Here is a 25,463-nt window from a genome sequence, read left to right as displayed (position 1 = left end):
GGAAGGGAGACTGGAAAATAATGTCAATGGTTGATTTTCAAAAGGGAGAGAGATCATACCTATATTTCCAGATTAAGGTAAAAGCTAGAACACTCTTCCAAAATAGCAAAAGTTTTGTAGAGTTGTCTGTATCCGCTCATTAGGTTCTACAGTTTTCAGAAATGCTGCATTCATGTATATGAACATCATTCTGTGCCTGTTACTGATCATATGATTATTTGATATGATCAGTAACACTTATATTACCCTACTCTTTGTGCTCTGACCAGTAGAAGATTGACTACAAAAACTGTTGAAAGAGCCATCCTTCATCAGAGTCCTGACAGACAGCTGTATTTCAGGTTTCCCAGTGTTGTCCTGGCAGGAACATTCATATTTTCCTAGAGGTAAGATGAGATCAGCTGCCATGACATCTGCCTTCTCAGCCTTTCTTAATCATAATCTAGTACTTGTATCATAGGGCCAAATGATGGGACCAAATTCTGTCATTGCTGGTAACTACAATCTTCACTGCAATTAGAAGTTAACTGTGGCACAAAATAATACTAAGAATGTTAGGATGTTTTTCTTATAGACATTGAGCCATAATGTATTTGGTCAAGTGAAAGACCTAAAGAGTACTGACAGACTGAGATTTATGTACTATATTGGTACTCACAAATGGCAGCCTTATAGAAGTTCCAGTGACTGAAGAAAGAGGACCTGTTACATCTGTTCACTGGTTGATAATTTTCTTTAATTTTTTTTTAGTCTTCTACAAGATTATTTTTCAGTCTCTGAACTATGCATTTGAGTACTTTAAATAGTACATTTTCTCTCTAGACTTCTCCCAGAGGGGCCAAGCTTGTAGTTCAATACTTTTACTGTCTCATTTGCCATGCCCTAAACACAATCCATTGTTGCTGAACAATTGCTCATCCTGAGCAACCATCCACAAACAGTATGTTATAGAAACTGCAAAAACTGGGTAGCAATGTAAGATTATAGCACTATTTCCTACAGCTTGGAGCATCAGTTGTCAGCATAGATACTGTACAACTCCTGATACTTCTTAGGTGTAAAGTAGTTTTGGGGGTGTATTGCCAATAGCAGCTAATCACTATAAGCTGGATAAAAGCCATGTTCTTCTTACAATTATTTTTTTCTATTTATTAGGATGTTTTTTCATGGTGTGGGTATCTTCTAGATTTTACATGGGAGGATACCGTTTTGTAATTAATCAGAACAAGCTCACAGTTCTATTCTAGACTTCTTTCATATCTGACAGGAAGGTGAATAAATAAAACTGATTTCATTCCACATAAAAATAATACTTTTTTCTCCTTCTATTATTTTTTTTTGTTTTGTGTTACAGTCCAGTGGGTTTTAGAAGGGCTGTAAAGAATGAAAACATTGCAGTGCCATTGAAACAACAATATAAACCTCACTATATTTTCCTTGTGGATTTTCTTTTGAAGTCAAGTTTGCTTGGGTTTGTTTGGGCTTTGTTTAATTAAAAGATTATATTATATCAGACAATCAAGCCAGCTTTTCTTGGACAAGTTTCTAAGGGGGCCTGAGTGCTACTGTAGTCAAGTGAAATAATCTGTGTGTATGCTCATCAGGCATGTAGCCTGAACAACACACTTTCATCTCCATATAGCTCAGAAAAGGGAGAGACTTGAGAGGGAAATGGAACAGATTTTTAGGGGTCGAGTTCAGAAAAACTATGTCAAATGAAAGTGGTTGTCATATTGCATCGGTTTTGAAACCAGTGATACCTGTTACAAAGGAAGACTCATGCTCTGTGTCAGATGGGACTGGATAAGGACTTCGCACAGAGAGTTGATAAAAGCACCGTTTCTTCTAGGTGTTTTCAGCAAAGCTGTGAATGCCCAGATGATGACTGACTGTATGTTCCCCAGGAATAACAGAACTATATACTTTAAGAAATACAGATATATAATGGCACTATTTTTGGTGGGGGCTATATCAGCCTCAAGAACAAAAGTTCACTGTATTGAAAGTTTTGCCACATTTGGAAGTTGCAGGAAGCAAAAATGGAGAAATAATATTACGTGAAAAATCAAGGCCTGACCTTGATTGGAAAAGTGCTTTTAGTAGAATTATAGTATGATTTTCAACCTTTATTTAGCTATTTGCGTTCTTTTTCCTTTCCAATCATTCTGAGTTAAATATTTGCACCGTTGAACGTTATTATTGTTGGTATGCTTCCCTCTTTTCTCTCCATATGATACAAAATCATCAAAAGAGAGGCCTCTTTGACTGTTTAACTTCTCTTTGAAGATGTAGCAAAATGGTAAATTCTCTCGCAATGCTGTTAGTGTTCTATGTGTACCTAGCAAGTTTCACAGACATAACAGCATTTAGGCCTCTGATGGCCATGTTGGATTTGCTTTAATAAAATCATAGCTTTGCTTGAATGTGTGCAAATACACTCAGCAATTATATATTTGCTGTCCTTTGAATTGAAATCAACTTTGCACTTTGCATCCTACAATATCATCCTACAATATGTAAAGCAAAAATAATGGAATATTAATATGGTTTAGCTTTTTTTGGTTTTCAGAATTAAACTCCTTGGAATAGTTCCTGATTAAATATGTTACAAATGTCTTAAAAGAATAAGTTAAATAGATTCAGGTGCTTTTTCCCTGCTCCACGTTGTAATTATGTATGTGTGTGTGTGTGTGTTTCTACTGTGTATCTGAAAGTTTAATTTTCTCAAAAACCAAGATGTGCTATGACTGACTTTGTAAAAGTTATTGTAGTGGGATGGAGTATTTATTTTTAAACTAAAGTCTTAAGGAGACATTGATTGTAAATAAAAGACTATATTTTCCTCCTCAGTATTTTTTTAATTTTTTCAATTGTCTTTTTTGTATGCAAAATATATTATTGGGATACTGTAGGTTTCTCTGTTTGAAAAATTCTATCTAAATAACTTATTTTATTTACACTGTTTTACTGATACAGTTAATATCCCAGGTTCAGTGTGCTTGTTAAAAAAACCCCTTATTTCTCAGATCTGCAAGGAATTTGAATATCTATCTTACTGAAGTCAATGTTCTTGAAGGTGTTTTTGTGGGGGGTGAATCTGAAACAATTTGCACACGTCTGAAGATGTAGATTTCCTTTAGTTCTCATCCCACTTTTGGCAACTCGTCACATTTCCAGATGCATACTATTGAAGAGCTTTTCAATAACTCAGACCATACTAACCAAAAAATCATAATAAAATAGAATCTCAGTGGTTTCTATCATCCATGTCTCCAGACATGAATATTTGTATTCTGTTTTCTAGCGGAAGAAAAAAATTATGAATTGAATTATTATTTTGTCTAGATTCTACTGTTACTTGTGTAACTATATTGATAGTGTAGGAAACTGTACTGTCATTAGTGTATTTTTTTCCAGTTTCCCTCTAGCCAGAATAGAAAACAGTTACAGTTTCAGTAGAAAACTATGCTGTGATTTCATTCAGCAACTGACCATTTTGAGGTCTACAGGAGCTGGAAGCATCTTCAGCGGGATGCTCAGCGGGAGCTCTCCAAAGACAGATGTATTTTAGGCAGTTTTGAGTGGGATTTTAGCTTCACACATCATGTAAATTTAAAACCAGAAGACTATGATTTGGTTTTAGATGTTTCTGGAAACATTATTAATGTATTTGTTTGAAAATCCTTATCCTTTGCCAAGCAGAGCTTGGAGTGATTATGTTAAGAGAGATTAAGAGCAAATATAATCTATGACAGACCCTGAAAATCACAACAGGTTAAAAGAGAGAGTGGAGAAACTCAGCAAATCTGCAGCAGCATGATTTTGAGTTGAAAATCTGCATTTTTCATCATGGAAAAGAAAAGTATCTAAGCCATGGTTTCAGCTACATATATGAATTGGAGTTATATTGCGAAAAAAAAAATCACCAAGGTGCAGACATTAACCAAATATGAAGAACCGTTTGCAATCAATTTTCTGTAGAAGGGGACACATAGGAATTGTGACCAACCTGGTCTAGTGCAAGGTGTCCCTGCCTGTGGCAGCGGAGCTGGAATGAGATCATCTTTAAGGTCCCTTCCAACCCAAACCATTCTGTGAGTCCATAAAGACATACTACATGCCACAATGATGAGCATGTTAGAAATACCAAGATAAACACTGAACAGTTAAGCAGTGTGTAATTAGTTACATCATCTTAATTAAAAGTAACTGGCAAAGCAATCCAGCTTATTAGACGGTTGTTCTCTGTTCCTTCTTATATTATTTACTGTCTAGTTTCATGATCCTCTAAGACAAAAAAATGGTGTGCTGCTGAAAAGATGGACTTCATAAGCATTTTTGTTCTGATACACCAGGATGTCAGATGGTTTATTCATGTTAACAACAAACTTGTTCATTAAGAACCTGAATTTAATCCTTGGGTCCAAAAGAAGTGCTGGAGCCTGAAGTTCTTGAGCTTTCTTTATGCTTCTTTGAATGCAGGATGTTTTTAGCAACACACAACATCTAGCCAAAGAGCAGTATTTGCCATAGAGTTGTGCCTGTGTTATTCTGAGATAAAAATACCACATGCAGGGAAGAAAATACATCAGACAAAGTGAATTTATTTCCAAGAATAATAACATACATGTTGAACAGAAGTCCAAATTTGTGAGACCAGTCCTGAAGGTCTAAAATAAAAGCTACTCTTCTGAACACACAAAGCTCTCATCAGACATAAATCTTATTTTCTATGATGTTGTATTATTTATTATTTGTTAATGTATTTCAGCTCTGGGGCTGTTGAAAATGTTACTTCATAAATACAGAATTAATTTGTGATACACTGATTTAAAATACTATAAGGCAAGCTTCTGCCTCTTATTAAATGGCAGTTTAGATCTATACAATTAAATAATTTCAGAGATTAATTGTTTCATGTCTGTAAGTATCACAGCCATTTATCCAGGAGTTAAATCTGGAAATAAAACCAGGGAAATTTTAAATTACTTTATATAAATATGCAGATACATATATATGCATATGCATATATATGTATTATTTTTTTTAAATATGTATACATATATATCTCTAAGAGAAGCTATTCTGTTGATATGGCAAAAGAAATTGATCCAGTCGTAGATCTAATATCTGTATTTCAGCAATCTATAATGAAACGTTCATATATTCATAGTTCAGGAAATTACAGCTAGTGCAAAATCAGCCATAAAAGCTGGATAACTGTAGTTATTGAAATAATTTAAAAGCAAATGAGCATTTGAGATGTATTGGTCAGAAAACTTTAATCAAAGCAGACTGGGGATTTCTGTGTGTAACCTCTTTCATGAGACAAATCCCAAGGTCCTTTACAAAATAATGAAATTAGCAATGCAAATATTGATGAATACGGTAGGTCAAACAAAGCAGTCCTTGCTCTTGAGAATGCCGCTACTGTTAAGTCAACAAACCAAGGGATTCCAGATGCAAAAAAAAAATTGCAAGCCTCAAAGCCAGGCATGCTAGGTTTTTGGTAAGGATCAAAAAAAGTGTTGAAAACAGTTTGTAAGTCTTGATTTTGCTTTCTATGTAACTGTTACATTTCATTGTGTCTATTTGCTCTAGGGCTTTTTGCTTCTTAGGGACAATCTTTGACACATTTGTGAATGTGCCAGATCTTTCCTGTAGGATGGTGGATGAACAGGTGTATGGACTTCAGTTCCTGGGTTGCTTATAGGTCATTTACTGTACAGACTAGTGCTTGAAGAAATGCTGTTCTTATACAGGCAATTCCCACACACTTGGGAAAAGTTAGGGGTTTTCAAGTTTGGTCTTACAGTACTGTTTTATTTACGCCTGAAAAGAGAAACTAAAGCTCCACAGATCACAGCTGAAGACAGGCTCAAAAGGAATGAGTGGTGATTTAACTTTTACAACTTATTCTTTCTGAGTGAAACTTGTTTAGGCATGCTGGGCCTTCATGAAAACCCTCTGCAGCTTCTTAAAAAGAATGTGAGGGGTGAGTGAGGAATAATATTTTCAGTCACAGTGTGTTATAAGACTTCTAAGACTTCTTTCTTTTTTTCCCTTTTGCATTGTTTCCTCTTTGTAAATTTTTCTTCCTCTTTCTCCCTCCCTGTTTAAGAAACCATTGCTAGATTCATGTGCATTTCTCCAGTTCCAATATTTGTTCATTTCTAATTATAACATTTATTCAAACTGCAAATTTCAAGACTGAAATGATTAAGCCATTTGAAATTGCTCCAATAATTGATCTCTAAATTTCTCAGCCATATTTTTGGTCATACTTGTAAGTATTTATGTTAGTTTTCATTTCAGATTCAGTTAGTCACAGAGTCAGGCACAAAACTCCACCGCATGATTCATAACTAATCAAGACGGTGTAAATCAGCTATTGAGAATTCTACAAATATATGTAAGTAGCTGAGCAGTAAAACTTGAAATCAACTTGTTACAAAAAGCTTAACCCAGAAATGGCCATAAACAGTTGAGCTCCAAAGGATCATGTGTGTGAATCAAGGAAAACGTTTCTAAATTCTGAGGTCGATATTTTTTATCTGTTGCTACTCTTATTAACCTCAAAAATGGGAATATCGTGATGTTTTGAGTTTTCTTTGCCAGTCTCCCTTGCAGCATCTGTAGCAGTACTTTTGGCTGTTGATTGACTGTGAATCAGACAAGTGTGTTATGCCCCTTTGTTTTTTACTTTGAGAATCTTTGATTTCCATTGAAGGGTTTATGAAGGCTGACAGTGCTCATTTTATATGTGATTCATAGCAGCCATAGCAGTCCTGTCTTTGAGAAGTACAGTGGTGCAATGCAATTGTTCTGAAAAAGCTATGCATTCATGATAGGGTTTTAATTATAGGTCACATTACTACCCTTCAGACCCCTTAGGGTCTGCAGTTCAGTGATATTAAAGATTTGAAAGATTTTTAAATTGCTCAGAATTTTAAAGGAAAGCACAGTATGGGATATATTCTTTGATTACAAAAATTATTTCCTAAGAATGAGTAAGAAACAAGGCCAAGGCCAGAATTTTGTCCTCTCTTCCAGATTTAAAGTCATCATCAGAAACTCTCATATGATGATCTTCCCCAGCATACCCTTGGATAATACATTCCAACACTCCAAAATGGTGGTGCAATTCCAAGATGGGTTTCTGAGACTGCTTCATGCGCACACTTCTGAAGTTGTCTTTATTGCTTACATACAGTAGTATCTTTTTGGAGGTTTTCACAATATCACAAGAGTACTTCTTTCTCTTCATTGCTGTCTGTTTGCTGACACTGCCACAGATAGCAAGCTATAGGACCATATGCTATGTCCCTGCAACAAAAACACCTTGAGATTTTAAAAGAAGTTTCCCATCTCTTCTGGTCTTAAGTGTCTTCTAAAATAGCAAACCAAGTCCACTTGCAAGCCTGTTGAGAAACTATTACATTAAGAAAAACATGAAGGGAAAACAGTTTCCGAGTTCACATACTTAAAAAAAGAACAAGTTGCATGTGAATCTAAAGATCCTATTCAAAGTTGGAAAGTTGATTGGGATCTTTTCCAAAAGTAAGAATCAGTGTAAACTTGGATGACATGGAGATGTATGTTCTTTCCTTGAAACAGCATTAAACAACTGAGAATCAGTCACCTTACTTCAGCAGAATTTTTGAGAAAATGGGGGTGAAGACAATATTAATTTTTAAATAATGTGAGCAGAAGAAATCTGATGCCAAACTGCCTTTTTGCTCCTGGGATTATTTTGACCTAATTCCCAAGGCATCTTTCTGAAAATGTATCCTTCAGACTAAAAAAACAAAAAGGTAAGACCCACTCTCTTGGACCCTACTGTTTTAGTTCCCTGTATGAATCTTCTGGTTTGATTTAGGAATGTGCTGCTTGGTTCCCACGTGCATTGTTGTTGTAGTATTTACTTTGGAAGGAAAAGTGAGTATACGGTTCACGCCTTAACCTTGTCAAGCTTTCCCCTTACCAACTTGAACTGACACCATACAAATTCTGAAAGGAAAGGCCACAGCCAAAATTAATCATAAACATTAACCATAAAATATTACTCTTGACCCTACCAAGGGGCAGACCTCTAGGAATAACATCCTGCTCCTTAAGAAAATAACATCCCTCTCCAACCGAGAGGTGCAGACGATCTCGTCTGTGCATGGCGGACATGCTGACCTGTGCCTCGGGGTGTAACATCCGATCCCAGCTCAGAGCGTAATGTGCACTCCAGGCCTTACCTTATGGATGTCAAACAGTGCCCTACACAAAGGCTTTGGCACTTGTGTCCTCTGCATGAAACCAGTCCTGTCTGAAGTTGTGCAGTAAGGTTAGGATTTTATGCAAAGACGAACAGACTAAGGCTGAAGCTGGAAAATTTAAAGCTGCCACCCCAACTTCCAGGCTGTTTTGACCTAAATATGAATACTGTAGGTGTGCATTTCTCATCATTGCACCAACAATGAGCCCTGAGGGAAGGTTATGGTCTGTAGCTCCTTTGTAGCATTTCATTTGAATAGACCCAATGATTAGTTTATTCCTAGAGGCACAATCCATAGGTTATTGGACAACCTATTTCTGTAGGTATCAGGCAGTATGTTGTTCGTCAGCAAACTGAATTATTGAAGCCTCTGAAATCTCAAAACTCAAGAACCAAAACTAATTAGTATTGCCAAATACTGATTTTATTTGGAAAAGAAATAATAAATCAAAGAAAAACTTACTTATTGCAAGTCACTGGAGATGAAACATAGGTGCCTAAATCAAGCAAGACCTGCAACATTGAATGAAGCATTCCCTAAATATCATTAAAATATCTGGCATGTAATAATAAATTAGGTTACTTCCCAGGATATGCTGGTTGTACTGACATTGATAGGGAGAGATTTCAGCAGCAAGCTGTTGAACTTGTCAATGCACTTCTGGTCTTGCAGGCCTCCCTTAATTTAATCCTTTGCCAGCAAGAATAAGATTTAAGTACCCCACTTTCCAGGGGTTCCCCTTAACATAAACTCTTCAGTGTCACCTCAACAAGTGATTTTGGTCTTCCTTTTCCCAGCATGTCAGCCCCTGATGGAAATGGAGCTGCTCTTGGAATTGACAGGTTAAACAGGCATAGAACTGGTGAGGCAAAATGACATCATCCTAAATTGGTGCACTTAGAATTGTTACAGAAGATTAAAAGATTTCCTTGGTAACCCTCATTTTTCCCTGTGGGAGAAAGTGGGGTTTGTTTCACCCATTGACTAATATTAATCAAAGAATGAATTTCAAGCATTTGCAATTAAATTATTACTTGTAACAAGTTCATGAGGTTAAAACTTCTCTGGGATTTTTATGCCACACTGAAGTGCAGCTATGCTCCCTGTGAGTGAATTTGAGATTCGATAGAGATGGTGGAGATTGTTGCTGTGTTATCTGCTGGATAAATGCCTTGAAGTAAATGAATATTTTCACAGGAATTGATCTGTGCTTGATTTGTTCTTGTGTAGTCTATTTATAGCTAACAAATATAAACTCTATGCAGATGGCTCACTTCTGACAATGCAGTACAAACTGAGTACACTCCTCCTTTCGCACTAATGCCAGTACATCTCTCCTGTTATTAATAAGCTATTTAGACACATTCTGACAGCAGACTAGACCTCATCTTTGAGATCAGTACCTGACGCTCATATTTCTTCGCTCTTGCCCTCTGTTTCTTTTCACCATCCATCACACTGACTCTTACTTCCTATCCTCTCCTGTGAAATAGACACTACCTTCGTTTTTCATCAACAGTAAAACAGATCAAGGTGGTTCTATGTGTTGGTAAAGATAAATGTCGAAGCTAAAATCTTTCCTTGTGTGTCTTCCATTAAATTTCACTGTGTAGTATTTGTACACTTTTCAGCTATGATGCACAAAAGCCAGTGCTGCAAAAGATTTTCAGTCTCATAACATCATGCCTTTATAGAAAACTAGTGTCCTTTTAGGAAATCAGTGCTTCTGCATTGAAATCAATTACCATTAAAACCTCCCTGTGTTTTGTGACATACTTGTCCAGTCGTTTCAAATGGCCCCTTCTCAAATGGCACAGGTTGTATATCATGTCAATAAGGGGACTGGCAAAATGTGCCTTGGAATTATGCAAACACTATTTCAATGTAATAGTGATAAATAAAGATGTTTTTTCCTCTGTAGTTACAGCAATGGTAAGGAAGAAAAGATGTGAAGATGCATTCAAACAATTCCCATTGGAAGAGTCTTTTGTTTTACCCAGCTTCTCTCTTGAGGTGAGTTAATTGCAAGTCTTCTCACTTTGCTTATGTGATAGAAAGAGATGCACTTTTTTGTGTATCTGTTTATAATGTTTTGTCCCTTGTAATTAACTAAAATATTTGGTACTGAAGGAAGGAATTTGTTGCAAGAACTGAACTTAGTTGTACCAGAGTAGGGAGCCTGCTGACTTCTGATCAAGGCTGACAGCTTAAGAAAACCTGCCTGGGTAGCTGTTCTCTCAGTTAGCTGAGCAATGGCATTTTCATCACCAGACAAAGTTCAGAATATCTTTCAGAGAAAAACTGACTCTGACTTTTTGAACTTTCAGACTACTGAGCTGAGCAGAGTGAAACCAATTGTTGAGACATCATGCATAGATCTAAGGGAGAAATGGGTACAAACTATTCCAGACAATCATGATAAGACATTCTGCCTGGTTTGTTGTTTTTTTTTTTTTTTCTATTTCCTTTTAACCATTGTTCTTGCTCTACTGTTTGTCCTGAGTCTTACTTGCTTTTCACCATTTCTCAGCAGTAGTGAATATACAAGATATCCTGGGAGAAACCTGAGACCACTTAAAAAGCATTTCTAAGATGAGTTCAACTCACATTGACAGAGCAATGTTCTCCTTGAATGGGAAGATCCAGATCAAAGGCAAGTTGAACACCTCTTGGATGTTATGGTTCCTCAGAATTTTTCACTGGTGCAGCAGCTCTCCTTTTAGAAAGTGTATTCTGTACAAAAAGAACACTAAAAGCAACTAAATGGTGAATTTAGAGATCTGCATAGATTATACTCCCAATGCAAAGGAATGGATTAGCTTAACTTTCAACTCCTGCTGCTTAATGTTGATTTAATATATTGTCTTGACTTTTAATAAGGTTATTGAAAGATAAAAGCATATAAGGAGCTGTGCCACAGATGCGACAGTCAGAACTTCATATGCAAAATAAAAAGAGACATTATAATAAAATGAAAATTGAATGTTGCTTGTATAAAATCTGGCTTTGTTTTGATGCATAAAAAAGCAAACACTGCTCCATACTGAGGTTTTCAAGAATGTCTTAAGTACACAATACTTCTGATGCCACCCCAGTTGCCTATATATAGATCTGTCTTGTGTAAAGAATTTAAAAAGCATTAGAATAGAGAAATCAAAGAGACAATAAATTTTAAACCAATCTTATTGTCTGCAGCCTAAAGTGTTATTAAGATCAAAGTGGAGCAAACATCTGGCATTTGCCTTTCTGCAAAAATTAGATCAAATTACCTACCATAGCATTTAGATCCATTCAATAAGTTCTTGCCATTGTACACATAGTTTTCTTTCTCCTTTTTATTTGCTAAATCTAACTTAACACCCAAATTCTAGCCTCCTCATTCATTTGAAGATGAAACAAATTAACAACAAAAATGGAAATCATGTCCCTCAAGAACATCTGTTTCTGAAGGAACATTCAAGGTCCTTCAGATCCTAAAGACAGAAGTTCAGCAAGACTTCATCCATTAAGTGTAATTGTCTAGAAATAAACTTAACTGAATACACAAAACCCTGTCCCCAACCTTAAAAAATAAATTTTTCATGACTACTCTTGTAACTAGTGTTATTGCTGACTTTATTCCATACTAGTCACTCCTAAAGTGTGTTATTAAAAAGCTTGGCACAGTACCTAATAGTTTTATGTATAATCTTATCCAATATACGTTTTCCAGACTTTTACATATACCTAGTGCATGGCTTGGCGTTTATACCTTTGTTTAGAGAAATAAATACATTTTTGTTACATCTATATAGCATGATTTTTTAATTCTCTGTATAGAACAGTGGACTAATACAAAGCAAAGCTTGAGAGTACATTTCTTCTCTTAAATACAGAATATTAATGTGTCCTTACACCTCAAAAACTGAATTACAAAAATTGAAATAAAAGAAAGACAATATTGTCTGCAAATTCATCATTATAAGAATCAAAAATCTAAACAGTGCTCAGTTGTGATGTCATATGATAAAATTATGATTAATGAATTTGAGAATTCTATCCCATATGAGATGTAAATTACACATTCATTCTTTCAAATTGCTTCAGCCAGAAACCTTATTGATATTACTAGGCAGAAAGGCAAGACATAGCTCTCAAATATTCTAGAGAGAGAGATTTTTTTAACCTCTATTCCTTTTTGCTCTTGTAATATGAACTGGAATATTACTTTTTTCCACAAGGCATTCTTTAAAAAAGAAATGCAAATGTAGCAAGTTCAAATTTTCTTTGCAGAACTTTTATTGTGAGTCAGTGAAATTTTTCTATTTGATCCATCCCCAAGCTATGTGAGCTACATCTCACATAGCAAGGAGGAGTTATTGCTTATCACAGCCTAGAAATTTGGGGGGTTTTAATGCAATCCCAAATAATCTTTTTTTACATCAGTATAGACTTTCTCATATCTTGTTCCTTGTTTATTCAAAAAAAAAAAAGTGGATTGCAAATTTTATTTTTAAAACTTTTAGAAAATAATAGGAAAAGGAGCAAGTGACAGTTAAAATTTCTGTACTTCTCAATCCAGACCCATGAAAGCTAGAGGAAGAATTCAGGCAGCCAGAAGCCACACATTGAGACAAGGCACTTTAAAGTCACCAGCTACATTCCCAGGCAGGCAGTGCACATAGGCTTCAGATGTTTTTATGTAGATGCATTACAAGGTAGCATCAAAAATCTGCACTGGGATTCTTTGTGACACTTGTGCGTTGCTAGGAATTTCTGGTTTCAGTCTCAGCTGATTAAAAAAATGAATCTGATGGTTATTAAAAACATGAACCAGTGATAGCTCAATTGTTTTGGCTAAGGATAAATGCACATTAAATTTTCACTCCCTTAAAATTTAAATGATGCAGCTCTCCCCTTTGGTTAGTGCATTGCAACCATCCAAGTAAGCAGGACAGCTCAGAAAAAAATTTGGACGTTCTTCTGCCAAAATTGACTGTTGGATTTCAGTAACTAATGAAGTGTTTTTTAGGGCAGGTTTGAGTTATTTGGAGTGAATATGATCTAAGTTTTTTTCACTTGGTTGTTCTCCTTCAGGAAACCTATTGGAACTAAAACCTGTAAGTTTACATCTATGGTGGAAAAAGAACATCAGCCGCAAGAATGCACTTCTAATTCTCCTTTCTGCTTTTTTTATTTGGGTTGGGTTTTTTGCTTTGTTTTGGTGGTGGGTTTTTTATTTGGTTTGGGGTTTTTTTCACTCAGGAGAAGGTAAATGACAAGGTGAAGTTACCCCATCACTTTTGCAAAGGCAAGGTCCCTGTTCCCAGGCAGGCACCGCCAGGCAGCTGGAGCAGAGGCGTGGTGCTGTCTGTCCAGCTGACCCAAGGGTACCCACTGTGCACATCTGCTGCTCAGATGGGAGCACATGCTCGACAAACCCAGTGTTCTCTCAGTGCCTCAGTCTCACAAGGCGGGTGCGCGTTATCGGCGCAGCACGTGGCTGACAGAGCACACGCAGAAACCCCGACACAGACCCAGCCTGTCCCACCGGGACATTTCTGTCTGCATCCCTGACAGCACAGTAAGGTGTGTGAGTTCTCTCTCTCTTACCTTCTTTTCATCAGTGTAACTAACTATAAAGCACATGGGAGGTTATCTTCAATTCAAAGCTGGTATGTAGGACAAATACAAACTATAATGAAGTTATATGTTACTATATAAATAGTAAGACCATGGTACCATGGAGTACTAGAAAGCCAAGCCAAGGAGGTTTTTCTCTGGTATAAATATTCAAATAAAGATACATATGCACAACTTCTCAAGGAAACTTATTCTGCTCAACTCTGTCCATATCTCAGACCAGAAGAAATCAATTACCTTCCAAAAAAAAAGATTCTTAGCTAATTTTATTATTTTTTCAATAAGTTTTAGAAGCACAACAAAGCTAGATGTGAAGGAAGACTAAACCAAAAGGGGTGGAAAGTTTGAAGAAATCTGTTATCTCTGGTTGCAGTCTCTCTGGTTGGCTCTCTCTCTCCTGCCTCAGCCCTGGCCTTGCACATGTGCTGCCAGCAGTGACAAATCTTCCCGTTCTTTTTTTATAATTGTTTTCCATCTTCTCTGTCCCTGTTTGCAGCTTGTAATATGCTGTATTGTAAAGGTGTTCCTTACTCTTTTTTTTCTAGAAGTGGGACTAAACTGCCAGCTAGACATTAAACTGAGATAAGGCATAAGGCAGGCAGGCCAACTCCAACTTTAACTCTACAACAATTCCAGGCTGATTTATATTTTGAACTGTCACTCTATGTTTTACAAGGGGAAAAGTGTGAGCAAAGATTGAGATTTTCCTTCTATAAATTGTGGAAGGGTGAGGGGGAAGTGACAGATCTCATTTAAAAGCCTTATTGAAGTAGCCGTGTTGAATGATGGTGCCATTGCTTGTCTCTATGTCTTATTGTCATAATGTAAAGCCTTTTATAATTAGAAGAAACCACAGAAGTCAGGATAAAGTACAACAGATCCAGAAAGAGCTGGAAACTTGAGGAAGGGGGGGGAAAAACTAAACCAAAAAAAACCACAAAAAACCAAAAAACGAACAACAATAGACACAGGCTGGAGAAGATATTTTATTTATTTGTTACTAGTAGTTAAAATGACGTACAAAATGCTGGGAAGAAAAAACTCCAATTCTATTCAGTTACAAAATAATTAAAACTTCATTTTAAATCAAGTTTTGCTTTGTGAGACTGAGCATGAAAATACTGCAGCCTTAGGTTATATAGTCCATTGTTTTTAGAATAAAGCAGACATTTAAATACATATTGTGGTTGATATTAAATATCTCATATAATTGTAAGTTAGCAGAACTTTCTTACTCTCAGGCAATAACTAGCAATTCATAGAAGTTCTTTGTATAAAATTCACATGGGTGAGGGGGATCTGCCTCAAGGGGAGTTCCATCATAATCTATGCACAGGCAGTTTTAGAACATAAAGATTTGGAATACTTTTATCAATTTTCCTTGAGAATTCTAGACAAAACTTAAAGGAGTCACTAATGTTTGAAGCTTTGCTTAACAACTAAGGGGTTAGGTACCTAGCAGTCTCTGTCAAAGAAAATGTGAATTTTGCTGTCAACTTTATATGAAGAAAAAAATCATAAGGTGTTCCCACTTCTTGAATAAAAACCCGACCTAGTACAAAATTTCCAGCAATGACTGGCCCTTTCCCCTGGGAAAAAAATCAAAAAAGTAATTTAAAGGAAAATATTCCCTGCCTATTATCAGTGAATTTGTATTAATAATAACATTAAATATCCATATCTTTCTGTTTAACTATTCACATTCCACACAGTGGAAACCTACCTCCTATAATTCCAGATTTTAAAACTGGATTTTAAAATCCATGAAGACGTGTCAAACTGCTGAGTGAGAGCACACATTAAAATGAAATGCATTTTAATAATACCATTTAATAAATGAGTTGTAATCACTTAATTTTACAAAGACAAACCTCACAGCAGTTGATTTTAGAGCAAAAATAGATGAGTTGTAGAGATGCAGGATATCACCAATAAATGTATGATGCATTATATAACAGGTGGGACAATTGATAAAATGAGGCCACATAGGATGCACCTGTGACATGCCATTCATCATATATCTCTTTCCCTTTGGGCAATTTACTATGGGCAGAATTGTCCTCCTTAACATTCTATGGCAAGAAACGATAACAAAATAATCACCTTGTGTCTGAGAGAGGCATCTGGTGGGAGAGAGCACAGTTATACTGATAGTGGATGCTACAGAATATTGCTGCGGAGTGGGGAAACGGAGTCCTGGACCCTCCAAGACTCATCATACAGTAAACGTGGACCATCAAGTGCTCAGGATAGCAAGGACAATGTGCATGGATGGGCTGCCTCTCTGGTCCAATCCCCAGGACACATCCTATTAAACCAATTTTTTGTAGGGCCTTCTATGCTCTTGCCAAACTTTACAGCCCTGATCAATTTTAAACTCCTAAGCCTGAAGGAAAGAAAAGACAAGACAACCTTACAGGTGAGAGTCATCGAGCTGTTGGAAGTAGTGTGTCCCCTTTTGTGAATTTTCCCCCCAAATGAGAGGGGCATTCAACCCTAAGTGTTCAGGAAATTCTCTTTACTTACTCCAAACCCAGTTTAAATGCAAGTCTGTGGTAAAAGATATAAAAAGAGGATCATTGCTGGCAAAGGTCTGCATCTCTGTTTCAACAAACTGCATGCCTGTGGCAAAGCTAAAATAACAATAACAATGCAATGTTTACTAGTCATGAATGTCGTGTCTTTTGTCTCTGGTGTGGTTATTGCATTTTCAGTCACATGATGCTTGTTTTAATTTTTGCTCTACTCTTTATGTACTAAATTACTGCCATTCTGTACTTGATCTTGGTTAGCAAGATTTTTGTGCTGTGGTTATGTATGTGTGTGAAAAAGAGGAGTTTGGATACACACAATGAAGTAGGCACACTCATTGCATGTATGTATAGATACCACTGCCTAAAAGATACTGCATATACATATATATGTAGATATGAAGAATAACTGATATCAGAAATACAAGACATCAAATGGATCTGGTGGCATAAGAATGGGTTCTGTTTGGTTTGGAGAGCCATCAGAATTCAGATGTATATTTATAGCCTTGTATCTAGTTTCTTTTTAATTTATGTAATATATGACTAGGTATATAAATTAAAGCAAAACGTAAACAGAAAACAATATCTCTTCCTCTGTGTTTTCCTATTTAAGTATCTTTCCCTTTTCTACTCCCTTTTGTATTCTCCCTGTCTACTTGCTTTGACCTTTTGCTTTCTAAGTTGCTGTAGATCTGTTTCCCATCCACCTATACTGACTTTTCAGCACTCCAACATCCCCCCATTGTTCTCCAGACATGGCTTTTGGATTACAGCTATTTTTTTGAAGAAGTGTGTTACAAACTCTCAACACAGCTTCTATTTTCAGTGATGGCTGTGCTACACTTTAAACTGCTCTTTGTCTATTTCTTATGTAAGAATAGATTCATGCTTTGAAATACATTGTCCTCTCGCTTTGATGTTTCATGTAATACAGTAAAAGCAAATAGCACAAAGGTGAACATTCGCAAAAGCCACAGCTCCACTTTCCCAGCAAGCAGCAAAAATATGAATATGCACATGAATTAGGAAACCTAATTCATTACTATGGGTAATTAGTGTTTTTTTAATGTCTCCTACCCCGTTACTTTTTTTTTTTTTTTGTAGTGAACATTCATGTGTTTGCTCATCCATATCAATTTTCTCCCTTACACATATACACACATGCATGGCCTTTCCTTACATGAATTTCTTCTTTTTTAGGGGGGGGGGAGTTTGCTTGTTTTAGGTAATTCACTAGGTCCCTTTCAGTTTTGCCCAGCCTTGAAGGTAGGCTAGTTCATGCCACTCACTCTCACGCTGGCAGCGATTGCATACAGTCAGAGTGCAATTGCTCCTTTTTCTCAGTTTAGTCCAAGTCAATAGATATACACCGGCACTCCTTAACTCTTGTGATTCTTTTTTTCTTTCTTGGGGGCTGAAGCTCGGGGCAATTGAGTGTAACAGTCATGGTGGTGAATTTCTTGGGCTTGCAGAAGGAACAGGACTGGAAGGAGCCTTCTTCTTTACGGACGTGCCTGGGGATATAGAAGGAATTGCACTGGCCATAGCAGAACCTGTTGATAATGGTACGACTGTTGCAGCCTTCTTCGTGGATAGTTTGTTTGAGGGGCTGGGTTTTACACCAATCCCGCTTTAGGTACTTGCGCTCAGTGATGTGCAGTGCCTCCTGACTGGACTCCAGCACCTCTTCAGCAGGCATCGAGGTGCCTTTTCCTCGCTCTCGATGCCTGGAGCCTGACTGCTGCTGTGTCTGCATTTGCTCCGAATCATTGGGCTGATCCTTGACAGGAGGAGGGATAGCACCTTGAGATCCACGATTCCGCTTTCTCCCTTCAGCTGCTGGCAGCTGAAATCCGATCAGAAGAAACAAGGCACCGATGGCATACAGTGTGCGGACCATCCTGTATGAAGGAAATTGAGGAAATAAAGCAGAGTTGTGAATTTCAGATATCAACAGAAGCCAGGTATGCACTAAATTTTCAGCTCCATAAAAGAAATGTGTGCACACACACTTATAAAACATAAGCATTCAAGCCTGTACCAGCTGGAAAGCTGTTCCCAAATTGCCAAGTGATAAAAGGTTTCAAATAAAGTGATTGAAAGTAAACCCAAACAGAATTTTGTTTGTGTGTCCTCCATCTTTTTCCAGCTCTTTTCTCCATGTGCATTACCCTAATTCTCATTCCCTTCTTAAAGCTCACTGACATATTCAGTGAGCATATGCTCCTGACTTACAGCAGTGGAAGAACAAATTTTACACTACACAAGGATTCATTTACAGGACACAGCTACCTACAATACCAGAGGGCTAAAGTCTTTGTCTCAGCAGATGTAGTCTAGATTTGTGTTCCTTAATCAGAATCAGAACCTTTATACAGCTCCTTGTATAATGCACATCCAGTATATAATGTATATGTTGTATACACCTGCAGCCTGTTTTACAGCTTCCCAACCTCTGCCACACTGCACCTCTAAAGGGGTCCAATGTATCTGAGTGTAATGATGCTTAAGCTGAGAGATGTGCAACAAGTCAGGCAGCAAACATGAAAGAATAGCTAGGTACAGGTTAAAAGAGATGTGTCTTACCATTTCAAACTACGTCCTCTCACACATTACTCGGAATCCTTGACAGAAGTAATACAGATGCAATCACAGTGCTAAGAATTTTTCAGATCCCTAAATTTTATTCATTTTACACAGAATGATGTTGCCAGAGGACAGCAGAATTTTGTAAATGACATTAAATATCACAGAGCTTATGCACACAAAAGAAGACCACTTCAGGAAGTGCAGTTAAGTAGCGATGATCAGGTCCTTCAAAACCGTATGGCTGCTCCAAACCTAATTATTGCGTAGGAATAATTTTCCTACTTATTCTTATACTTTCCTCCCTTATGCCATCATTTCTGCTGCTTCCCAAATCTGAGTTCTTGACGCTGTTCAGTCAGCTTAAAACACCAACCAGCATGGAAGAAACTCATCAGCGTCACACTTCCCCCTTCCAGAAGCACCATGGTCTGTCTCCAAGTTTTCCTGAAAGGAGCTTTGTGGTAGCAAGACAGACAGATGAGCGAATAAGTCTCTGAGAGACCCTCCCCGTGGAAGCTTGGAAGAAGGCACCAGAAATGAGCAACTAATTGCAAAAAAAAATCACTGTAAAACACTAAAATTGTGAAGAGACACAGGCATTAAGAAGGGAAAGGACTGTGAAAAAAAATGCTGAGGAAGTAATTGTTTTCTACCTGCTTGGAGTGCTGCAGATGTATCCCTTGCTTTATCAGTATGGAAAAAAATAGCATTTGAATTGAAGAGTCCTTCTTGTGTTACTGCCCGAGAAACATGTGAAACCATGGACACTGTCCTGGACGGCTTCATCCGCTCTGCCTGAGACCACACAACTAGCCAGGAAAGCATCCAAATGCCAATGCTGTGAGGGCCACCTAGAGACTCAGCAGAGGCTCAGGGTAAGTACTCTTTGCTGTAAAAAATAACTGCTAATTTCTCAGTTATTAGGTCTTTCCAGTCACACGGAGAAAAGAAATGTTTTGCTGTTCAAACAGCCTTTCTCATCAAATGGACTGGGAGAGGAATTCCCAAAGTAGAAAAGTGTCATAGGGGGTTCTACTACATTCAAGGAGTTGCTTGTGGATCTAATATTTTTGTGTTTGTCAGCAGATTGTTAGAGCACCTAGAGGTCCTGATATATCATAGATGTATGCATTCATTTCAGTAATCTATGTACCAGCATGTCCTGTGTTTGGCAGTCAAGGAAGGAGTGTAAGAATGAGACAATCAGTGACTCCAAAAGACAATTTGGAAGGGCTGCTGTTAGTATCTAAATTCTAAATGAAATATGGTATGGGACACATAATTTTAGGCTTAAGGCTTTGATACAGACAAAAATAAGTTGGGAATTCCAATTAAGGAATAATGTAGCATAATTTCAAGTGTCAACCTGGACTTCACATTTGCTGGTTTTTCCTCATCTCTATAACAACCTGAATATTATTTAAACGTGTTTCATTTTAATTTCATCTTAAAAGTAAGTTTTCAAAGAATTATTAACTATTGCTGATTCCCTCAAGAGATCAGAATGATTTCTTTCAAAACTATTCTTATTCTTATCTACTGTCTAGTCACCACAATTTTAATATGCACTTTATTTACTCAACATGGGGCCAGAGTCTTAAAAGAAGAAAAAGTGATTGCATGAAGTTGAAAATAAATTGCTAGGTTGTAAGCAGTGCCAGAAAACCTCAGGTGTTTATTTTATTTAGTGTCCTACAACTTGGATGAGGTTCCACCAACATACATATTCCTGGACTACTTTTATTTTTAAAAATTATTAGCCACACATTGTTTTCTTCCTTTTTTTTTCCTCCAGAGATGTGCAATCGGTGGCACAGCAAGATCTAGTCCTACAAAACTGAGGTGTACTCTAGGATGGGAATCTGGGGAAAATTTCACAGTAATATATACTATTGTAAGGTCTGTGGCCCAGATTCATGCAACTTTATTAAGCGCATGCTTATCCCTAAGGAAATGCAAGCATGTGTTTCAGTGTAATCCTAAACTGGGAGGAAGGTAATTTTTCACTGGGTTGATTTCCAGCCTTAAAGGTGAAGCTGCATTACATGCTCATAAAAGAAATTGTAACTCAAATGAAAATTAGACACTCATCAGAAATATTTGTTATGGTCCAAAACACAATTCCAAAACACACATCTAAAAGTAATCCAGAAATGTAGGGATAAATACAGAAGGGGCTGTGTGAACTCAAGATCCCCACAGCAGCTAAGCAGGATCTTTTTTTAATAACCAATTAAAATTCATTTTAGAATAAGGATTTCAATTTTTAAAATGCAAAAGAAAATGAGGTGGTATGCCTCAGGAAGGAAAACTGTCAAAATGCAGTATGGGCACCCTGCAGCACCTCTGGTCCCAGGGCAATCAATGCTTTTGCTTATAAGAGAAGATGACACCTTTGCTTACATTAGGAAGTGAAGTGGTTCATCTACCTATGAGTTAGCAGTTGTGAATGTTTCTTTAACAGGTTTTTTTTTTTTTTTTACCAAAAGAAATAGAACATGAAGAGGACAGTAGAAATAACTAAAATCAGCGTTACCATACCCAAAGTTTTACTGAAGAGAAACCTCTCCTGAAGTAAATGCTTTTTCTCCTCATTACAGTCATAATTCTGCAGAAGTTATAGCTCTGCAGCTGTGAGAATCAGGCTGTAAAAGCTTGATTCTCCATGTTTCTGTAAAATTTTCATTACTTGATACTAACTGGCTGTTACACTGGCACAACCAGAAATCCTTTGGAGAATTCATTTGAGAATCCTTTGAACAAACAGATGACCATAACCAAAATGATCAATTCCCTCATTTCATTCAGATCCAGAGAGATATGACAGGACTAATTTTTAGTTTTTAAAAGTAACACAATACTCCAAAACTCTATTCTTTCCATATTTCACCGCAGAGTTCCACTTTTCATCATCTGTAAGCTCTTAGTCCTAAAGCCAAAAGGAGTTTTATTGCTAACTTCAAACAGGAGCAGAATTGGGCTCTAACATTCATATCACTTCATATGTGGTTTATCTAGAGCCTGAGATCTCATCATCTAAAACAGATTAAGAAATGTGTGGATTAATACTAGCAACTATTGAGAGAGAAATGTAAATGCTTTCAGGTTCACTATTTCATACAATTAGGCTGTAATTTTTTTCATTTATACATTTTCTGCTATGAATTAAGGATCTCCACATGTCAGTTCATAGACAGAATTTCTCTATGAGTTCCTAGGCAGAGTCAGAAAGGTACTGACATTTTTAGCTCAACACAACTTGTTTAAAAGATCTGGATGGAAACCTGGTTGAAATATACAGCAAAATTGTCACAGATCTTAAAAGGCCTGTAACTTCATCTGTAAACCCCTTTTACTAGGAAAATATTATGAAGAGCCATGGACTCCTGTGCTTCACAAGAAACATGAAAAATAATCTGATGAAGAACTAAAAAAAAAAAAAAAAAACCAACAATTATTTGGTGGACTTCAAATACAAGCCAAAGAAAGATACAAAACACAATCCCTTTAACTACTGTGAAAATAGAAGTGGTTTATGTCCCGAAGGATCAGAATAATGTTATGCCTCACATATTACATCTGAATTACAGAAACACTCTTATGTAATATTTTCATAGTTCATAGATCTGTATTTTTAAATATTAAAAAAGCATAGTAATGGCAGTTCCCAGAAAACTGCATTTTTTTTTCTGAAATCAAGACAGAAAAACTAACATCTGTGTTTCATAGAATTTGGATATATTTACATTTCAGAAAATTTCTTCTTGCCAGTCATAGAGATGGGGGGTTTTGAGACATATAAGGAGTGTAGGCAGCAATTTTAAAACATACAAACCAACCCTTGAAACCTTGAGAATTCCCCATTTAAGAAACTATTTTTCTGTAGGATATCCTATGGGACTCCCGGGAAGCTGAACATCATGGTGGCCATGGCTGGTACCAAACCCGAGTTTGCCTTGCCTGAAGATGCCCACGCAGCCTGACAGCTCCCAGCTTCCTAGCGCCAAACTCCCTTCAGACACATTTCCTCATGGAGCCCTAAAACAAACAGAATTGCTTTGCTCCTCTCACTGCACTGCCGTGCGTGCTGAATAGGAGGGTCTGCAGCAGAAGCTACGCATTTCTGGGTAGCGCTGCCGAAAGGAAAAAAATAAATGCTTTAGCACAGCTTGGCACTGAACGCTAAAGAGGAGCAGAGAGCTACGGTCATCGGTGCCTTTTGTCACTTACACACAGACCCCGCGCACGCTGGTTGGTTATTCCCGGGTTTGCTGGACTCAGAGAAGAGCGGGTCAGGAGCAAAGCGATTCTGCAGCTCACGGGTCGCCGGGCTGGGCTCAGAGGCAGCTGAGGTTGGGGGGGGCCACTGGCCACCCAAAAGTCGCCGCTCGCAAAACGCCTGACTAAACCCCGCGTCCTGTCAGCAGCAGGGAGAGCCAAACGCGCGCTGGTGCCTCAGAGCCCCATCTACGCAAAAGGAGGATTGTGTCTCAGCCCTGGTGACCGAAACGGGCTTCGCTTGCCATTCTTTCGCCGAGAGGAGCCACGAGTGGGACACCAGGAGCGAGGCCGCAGCTGATGGCCGGGGAGGGACCCTGCGGCTCAGCACAGCGGGCTGGGGGCCGCGCTCCTTGCCAGCCCCGCACGGCCGCGGGGCAGGAGGGCCCCGCCGCACCGCCCAAGCCGACGAGGTAACACGGGCTAGCCTGGCTGCGCCGCGGGGATGGCCGGCTGCCGTCAGGGCGGGGAGACCGCAGGCTTGGTTTGGCTTGGCATGGCCGGGAGCGACTCGGGCCGACTCCCCGCGAGCGTGGACGCTCCTGGCGGCGGCTGGCGACACCGACCGGCTCTTCCCACGGGGCACGGCCGCCGTCTAGGTTAACCCAGCGGAGGACGAACTCGCTGAAGGGACTGCCAAGCCCCCGGGGAATCGTATTGAAACGGACGGGGCAAGCAGGCAGGCGTCCTCCAGAAGGAAAAAGCCCTGCACCAAGCCGTGCCGCTGGCCCCGGGCCGGGAGGAGCGCGGCCCATCCGCGCCCGCGGAGCCGCACGGCCGGCGCTCCTGCGGCCGGGCCGAGGGGCCTGTCTGCGCGGATAAGGGGAGCGGTGACCGACGGACGCACGGAGCCGTCGGCTCGACAAAACTCCCGCGGCTCCGAGTCAGGTGGGTGGAGAGGCGGCGGAGGTCGCCGAGCACAGCGGTGGAGCCGCGTTCCGTCCGCTCCGGTCCCGCCCCGCCCGACGCCGCGCGGTGAAGGACGCGCGGTGCTGCCCACGGGGCGCGCTGCCGGTGCGGAGCCTCCGCTCCGCGGCACCCGACCCCGCCGGCACACACCGAGTCTCCCGGACGGCACGCACCCCACTCCGAGAGCTCCTGAGGTACCAGGAGCACGCTCCTCCGAGGAGCAAAGGCGAGCCAGGACAGAGCCGGGGGCTGAGCGGCCTCGTAGAGGGCAGCTCGGCGGGACGGGACGAGAGGGGATGGGGCTGGCACCTGGGGATCTGCCCCCGCCCCGCTCCGTGCAGAGGCCGGGCCGGGATTTTTCCGTATCTCGGGTGGGCGCCGAATCCAATTTGTCGGGAGTGATGCTGTAGGCGGAGATGAGAGGCAGAGCTAACGGAGCTTTTGCAGTCCCCGTGCTTGTGAGGGGAAAGAGATGTAACGGTGCCCTAATCCCCAGCGCTGCGGCGGAAAGGTCGGCGCGCCTCACTCCCGAGGACGGGAGGGACGGGCGTCACCCCCTGCAAAACCGAGACGCCCTGGAGTTTTGCTAGACACTGGCGAACGGCTCCTTCCCTTGCCCCTCTCTGAAGGTAGGATAGAGAGCTTAAAATTTTACCTCCCACAGAGACTGGCCGAATTCCGCAGCTGCCGGACCTGTCCGCGCCCCCGCTGAAAGTGCGCGCAGCGCGGCGCGTCCCAGCTCACCTGCGCGGCGGCGGCTCCGCGGCGGGGCTCGGCTCGGTCGCGGTGGTTCCTTGGCGTGGCCTGGGGCTCTGTGGGGCTCTGACCGGTGGGTCACTCGCTGGAGCGGGTGGCGTGGGAGCCCGGATCTGGCCGGGAGTCCATAGAGAGAGAGAATGTCGGGTCCTGCCTACAAATTGCAGCAGCGCCGAGCTGTCTCCCATTTAAATGTCTGCCAGCTGAGATCTGCTCTCCAAGCCCCTCCAGATCATTGGACAAGCGCCTCCGAAGCCCGTGTTATCCGCCCCTTTTAACACTTCCATAAACTTCCACCAGGGAAAGCTTTCAGTCATCCAGATAAACACTCGACTACTTTCCTGTCTTCAGAGAATCGGTGCTAAAGGTCACCACCCCAAGGAATTGTTCCTGGAATGCACAGAAAATTCACATTTTCCATCCCCATTAAAGTATGACAGTTTAGAAGAATTAAATCCTACCCCCCTCCCACCGCCTCCGCAGCCCTTCCGTGCACGCTGGGCGCTTC

General features: G+C 39.6%; 1 protein-coding gene across 1 annotated transcript; it reads right to left on the bottom strand.

Annotated features, from left to right (window-relative positions):
• Positions 1 to 14,869: 14,869 nt before the first annotated feature.
• Positions 14,870 to 25,041, bottom strand: GREM1 (gremlin 1, DAN family BMP antagonist). The gene is made up of 2 exons (XM_053945624.1): positions 24,944 to 25,041; positions 14,870 to 18,324 (listed from the first exon to the last, which is right to left on the bottom strand). The coding sequence occupies exon 2, from the start codon at positions 18,321 to 18,323 to the stop codon at positions 17,769 to 17,771; it is 555 nt and encodes a 184-aa protein (XP_053801599.1). The 5' UTR covers position 18,324; positions 24,944 to 25,041; the 3' UTR covers positions 14,870 to 17,768.
• Positions 25,042 to 25,463: the final 422 nt, after the last annotated feature.

Source organism: Vidua chalybeata, chromosome 6 (genome assembly GCF_026979565.1).
Source record: "Vidua chalybeata isolate OUT-0048 chromosome 6, bVidCha1 merged haplotype, whole genome shotgun sequence".
Classification (NCBI taxonomy): Eukaryota; Metazoa; Chordata; class Aves; order Passeriformes; family Viduidae; genus Vidua; species Vidua chalybeata.
The sequence above is the reverse complement of the archived record's forward strand: the minus strand, read 5'-3'. Positions and strand labels throughout refer to the sequence as shown.

Bases quoted from the DNA above. Each gene is read 5' to 3' on its own strand.
- GREM1 (XM_053945624.1), bottom strand. From the start codon at position 18,323: ATGGTCCGCACACTGTATGCCATCGGTGCCTTGTTTCTTCTGATCGGA.